This window comes from Papaver somniferum, chromosome 7, assembly GCF_003573695.1.
Source record: "Papaver somniferum cultivar HN1 chromosome 7, ASM357369v1, whole genome shotgun sequence".
NCBI lineage: Eukaryota > Viridiplantae > Streptophyta > Magnoliopsida > Ranunculales > Papaveraceae > Papaver > Papaver somniferum.
Genome location: NC_039364.1, coordinates 718,560 through 724,172, shown reverse-complemented (window position 1 = coordinate 724,172; position 5,613 = coordinate 718,560). Strand labels below are relative to the sequence as shown.

Sequence of the window (5,613 nt, the reverse complement as noted above, 5' to 3'; positions counted from 1 at the left end):
GATTTTTGGAATAGGACCACTTAATTCATTGTATGAAACATCGACACTGGCCAAGCTAATCATTTGATCAAATGAAGATGGAATTGAACCCAAAAGTTTGTTGTGTGATAAATTTAGCTTTTCTAGTTTATTCAGTTTTCCGAAGTCTGATGGTATCTTTCCACTCAGCTTGTTCTGACTAAAATCCAGCAGGATTGATAACGGTTCCAAGCTTCCAGTCTCAATCGGAATGCTTCCATTAAAATTGTTGCTTCTCAAATTCATGGACAATAACTTTGAACATTCCCCGAGTTGTTTGGGCATTGATCCAATAAGTTTATTTTCCGATAAGTCAAGAAATTGCAAGTTGAGCAACATCCCAATGGAGGGTGATAACCTACCAGAAAGTTTATTATGTAAATTCCCACTAAACGATTTGAATGAGCATAAAATTCACTTGAACTCTTTAGTTTTCCAAGTTGATGTGGTATTCTACCGGTGATATTGTTCCCTGAGAGATACATGCCTGTTAACTTCTGACAATCCCCCCAGTCCTTGGAAAGCTCACCATACAGCATATTGAAACCTAAACCAATCCTGTATAGATTTGGATACACATGAAACGCCTCTGTAATATTATCAACTAGTTCATTATTGGAAAACCCGAGTTGTCTTAGGCAGGTGCAGTTTCTAAGGCTCTTTGGTATAGGACCCTTGAAATTGTTGAAATCAACCAAAAACTGTTCAAGAGTTCCACTTTGACATGCATCTTGAGGTAAATGCCCAGAAAAATTGTTGGTTCCCAAAGACAACAGTGTCAATTATGTTAAATTGCTGATTCCAGTTGGCAGTGAACCACTAAAAAATTTGTTTCGAAAACGAGACAACTCAGTTAAACTGCTCAAATTACCTATCGAAACAGGAATTGAACCGGTGAATTTGTTTTGGTTAAGACGTAAGACAGTAAGAGACCTTAGACTTCCTAGATCTTGAGGGAGTGCACCAGAGAGTTGGTTTTGGTAAACTGAAAAAATTGTCAAATTGCTCAAACTGCACAAAGATGTAGGAATAGAACCAGTGAAATTGTTTCTGTACAAATGAGAGACAGTAAGAGACTTTAGCCTTCCTATATCTCGAGGGGTTGTAAGAAAACTTAGCCTCCCGATATCTTGAGGAATGGTACCAGAGAGTTGGTTTGCATCAAGAGAAAGAGTGTCCAGCCTAGACAAATTGGTTAAAGAAGCAGGAATTGAACCGCTGAGACTGTTTACGGACAACTCTAAGACTGTAAGAGATTTTAGCCTTCCTATATCTTGAGGGATGTTGCCAGAAAGGTTGTTTTTACCAAAGCGAAAAACGACAAGGCTAGATAAATTTGTTAAAGAACCAGGTATTGGACCAGTGAGATAGTTTGTAGACAGCTCAAAATTAGTAAGAGACCTTAGTCTTCCAAGAGGGGAGGAGAGAATGAGCTTGGTTCACAAGGGTTGATTTCCATTCCAAAAGAGCATCAACTTCTTCTTCCACTAGTACCTGCAATCGTTTCCTGTGAGTTGAAGAAAAACAAGAACCAGAAGTAATTACAGCAACACTGAAAAATGAAACCAACAGTAATCCTAACACTAATAAAGTAGCAGTAGCAAATTTTACTGGCAGCAACCAGCAGCCTAAGAACAGATTTTACTGACAGTAATTACAGCCTAAGAACAGATTTCCACTGCCAGCAGCAAATTTTACTGGCAGCAAATTTTAAAATCTTTGTTCTTTTCTGATTAAGGACAGATTTAGTTTTCTAGTGCTGACTTAACAAGGGTTATGTACTAACACTTTAGAAAATTTTGGAACCTCAACCAGCAGCCTAAGAAAAAGACATGAAATGAAGATGGTCCCTCAATTGTACGAGAAGGTCAGATGACATTTATCACAAGGGTATGCAGTTGGATGTCGAAATCTATTTAGAGTCGAACAACTCAACTTGGATATTTTAGGAACCCCAAGTCCATAACTTCTTGGACAATAACCTTTGGAAAAATCCCATGAAAATATTGAATGATATAGTTGGGTAGGAGTGGACATACTTGCAAGAGTAGTCGGTATGGCATATTTAATATTGATGCCCCACAACTATCAATAATGCACAGCATTATGAAGATGTGAACCATCTCTGATGTGAAACATTCCAATCAGCATCAAAAGGCTTAACATACACGGTAACAAACTGGGACTTATCGGGTTCCATTTTTACAGCCCATGACTTTGTTTCTGGCCTTTCAGTCGCCACTTGTGAAACATTCTTTAATTAAGGAGTAACGGTTGAATAGACATGAAAAAAGAATCAGAAACAAATTGGGTAACAGTAATGAGAACTCTGTATTACACTCGCCGATTTCAAGATTGTGTCATGCATACACGAATATTACAGATTTACAATATGGTGGGTACATCAATTACTAAACAGAACTAACGAATGGAGAAGCACATACTTTTGAAAGAGATTTTCATAGAAGTGACTCTAACTGTTTCATTTCGGGGTCCAAGCTTTTGGGTTCGGTATCTTCATCTGCAGCCAAATAAGCATTGGCGATTTCATTTCCCTTATCTAAAATAGAAGTTGGAACTGTCTCGAGGATCCTGAAAAAGTAATATCAATATTTTGTTAACTAAGAATCTATCCATATACCTTCATCTCTTAAGCTTCACAATTTGACCTGAGTGTTTCTGACATCATAGTTTCTGTATTTATTTTATAACTATATCAGACTATATACCATATACTTTCGTCGCTTAGGCTGCAGGGTTTATGGAAATAATTTCGGTTTTTCTGATCGTAATTTCTGTAATCATTTATGACTATACCAAACTATATGCATTGTGAACTTTTTAAAAAAAAATTCCTTTACCTGTCCAAAGCAACTAAAGCAATGCCAATTTTCTTTTTCATTGATTCAGTTGAAGCTCCTCGATCGTTTCTTGATGCTCGTAGAAATAACGAGTCCAGATCCTCTAACGCTCTACAAATTGAAATCAGTCAGCAGCAGTAAAGAGTTAGTGTTACGACATTCACTGATATAAGATGGTTTACCCATCATGATAAAGTTCCAACTATATCACGTCAATATCAAGTTGGGTTTTGTTTGGTGATTTTTCGAAGTTACCAGATTCACCCATCTGCCTACCAGTTTAATATCAAGAGTGGGAAAGGAAAACGATGGTTGTACATAAATACTAGTTGTTGACTTGGAAAATGTCATACATAACTATTTAATAATACATGTGTGTATGAGAAGTGTATCAGTACCTGAGGCATTGATCAACATCATCGAGAGCAGCTTTACCCTTGCCATCATCAGATGCATACTGTGCTACCTATAATTCCGAAGGTCATTTTCAAACCTAGAAGCAAGTAGGAATTCAGGTACACACATAAACAGCACAATTTGTACTCTACATTCTTTACAATAAGAAGCACGAACATACATAAAGCCGTCTTCGTTCCTATTAAACAATTTAGCTGTTATGTCATTTGTGGCATAGCAGCAGCAAAACATTGCTGTATTGTGATTTGTGACATCATCTGTGTATGGGTTTATTCATGTTAAAATTATATGATAATGGAAATAGCTTCCCCAGGTTTTGTACCCGTTGCATCTTGTCATGGTTTCCAAAGTATACAAGTGGCTCTTTAATAGAAGTTCAACTTACTGCTCGGATGTTAACACGCAATGATGCTGCTGGGCCAGAACGTAATATGGATCTGCATGCTGCATATTGTGGTTGATCGGCTTCAAGAGTTTTCTCTACAAGGAAATAAAGGTTCAGAAGAATACAAACAGGAAATGATCCTACACACTAGTACAACCTAGGCAACAAAAATCAAGTGACAATTACATAAAGTATTGCACAACAAGTATTGCACAACATACTACAAGGCGATCGATGTTACAGCCCAGGATTCAAGTTCAACCCTCGTTTATCTCACAGAGGCCATTGTATATTAGTTTATAGCATTCAAGCATTCACCACTCTTACAATTACTTAGGTATGCACGCATTGTTTTAAGCAATAACAAGACAATCAGAACGTATTCAGATGAAGAGAGACAATTTACCTAAATCCCTGAACTGTGATTTGCTCAAGATTACCGCTGGTACATATACGTCTAGAGGTTCAAGCTTTTTCCTGGTAAAGATCAAACAACAAGGTTACAGTAGAAACTAGCCAAAAGTATCAACTCAAAATTGAATAACAAACTTCACTAAATCAGACATCACTAAAAAAAAATGTCCAAGGCACTGTCTCATCTGAAATGGGTCCAACTCATTCAAGTCTGCTCAACTAAATGTGACTCAACCTAAATCTAACTCATCTCATTAAATTCCTTAATGTCATCTAAATATGTCAAAAGATGTAAAATCTGACAACTGACTCAGACCCCGACTCAGACGTTCACAAATCACCTCAATTTAACCTAAGAACACATAATTCACAAAATCCCCATACCCAAAACTGAAAAATTCACATCTAAAAATAAAAAATTCAATGAATTAAACAAAGGGTTTTGCTTATTTTACCTCTTAAGATACTTATCCAAACCTCCGTCAGCAATTGCATCTACAAAACAATAAAAAAACAGAGCAAATCAGTGCAGATTCTTCAAATTTAAGAAGTAACACAACATGGGTTTGTGTTTTCGAATCTTACAATTAGGAATCGAGAGATATTGAAAGAGAAATACAGCAGCCGCCGTGGAAATGGAACGTCTACTACTCTGTATCTTGTCCAGTGGTGATTGATTTACTGTACATTTTACAAGACATGGTTTTCTCTTCTTGCTGGTGAGATTAGGGTTTGTGTTTGAGAGTCTGATGATTTGAGTTCCTGTGAAGATTGTTGCCATGGTTGGAGAGAAGATGAAGAAGAGTGAAGCTTATCCTCTGTTTTTGTGGGAGTTAGGAAATGGATATTTCCACCCATTTATGACTATATATGTAAGCAGTGTCGGATTTGAGAAACCGCTGGCGGAGTTTAAGCCATTGGGGGTGGCTAACCCATCAGCTGGCATGGCAAACCGGCCCAGCCACTATGAGAAAAATAGTTGAGTGATCGAGATGGTTTCGATCGTTGGCGGGGTAGTCCCTGCCGTTCGGTGGGAATTCAAAATACAATGGCTCATTCTTTGTCACCATAAAAAAATGTGAATTTCAAATACAAAATTTACAGAAAAAATTTTACCAAAAAATTTTCTATTTTTTCCCAAATTAATTAAAATGGTAAAATTTGAAACCCAATTTGATTTCTCGGGTGTGGTGCTTGAAGGCGACGTTAGTAAAATATGTGATAGTTATAAAAAAATAGGTAAAAATTAAAAAAGTCTATAAATTTCGGGTATTAACTTAATCAAACCTGCAACTAAAAAAAGACAATGGAAAGTTCAAGGAAAGGAAAATTTGAAGACAAAGAAGAAGATAAACAAGGAAACTTCTTTCATTCCCGCATTGATTGGAAGTTAGGCGAAATGAAGAAGATAAACAAGATGAAGAACATTGTCCCTGATTTTTATTTTTAAAGTCTTTGTTGTAGGTTATAAATAAACGTTTTAGAGGGGCTCCAGGGAAATAGTTTTGAGGGATCCTT

At 36.8% G+C, this 5,613-nt stretch overlaps 2 protein-coding genes across 2 annotated transcripts; both read right to left on the bottom strand.

Annotated features, from left to right (window-relative positions):
• Window positions 1–800: 800 nt before the first annotated feature.
• Window positions 801–2,218, bottom strand: LOC113300594 (probable leucine-rich repeat receptor-like protein kinase At1g35710). Its single transcript, XM_026549798.1, has 3 exons — window positions 2,139–2,218; window positions 1,513–1,570; window positions 801–1,451 (listed from the first exon to the last, which is right to left on the bottom strand). Exons 1-3 carry the CDS (start codon window positions 2,216–2,218, stop codon window positions 801–803), a joined length of 789 nt encoding a protein of 262 aa, XP_026405583.1.
• A 96-nt stretch (window positions 2,219–2,314) lies between these two features.
• LOC113294023 lies at window positions 2,315–4,920 on the bottom strand. The gene is made up of 7 exons (XM_026542453.1): window positions 4,681–4,920; window positions 4,551–4,590; window positions 4,088–4,158; window positions 3,682–3,776; window positions 3,278–3,345; window positions 2,880–2,990; window positions 2,315–2,610 (listed from the first exon to the last, which is right to left on the bottom strand). Exons 1-7 carry the CDS (start codon window positions 4,874–4,876, stop codon window positions 2,478–2,480), a joined length of 714 nt encoding a protein of 237 aa, XP_026398238.1. The 5' UTR covers window positions 4,877–4,920; the 3' UTR covers window positions 2,315–2,477.
• Window positions 4,921–5,613: the final 693 nt, after the last annotated feature.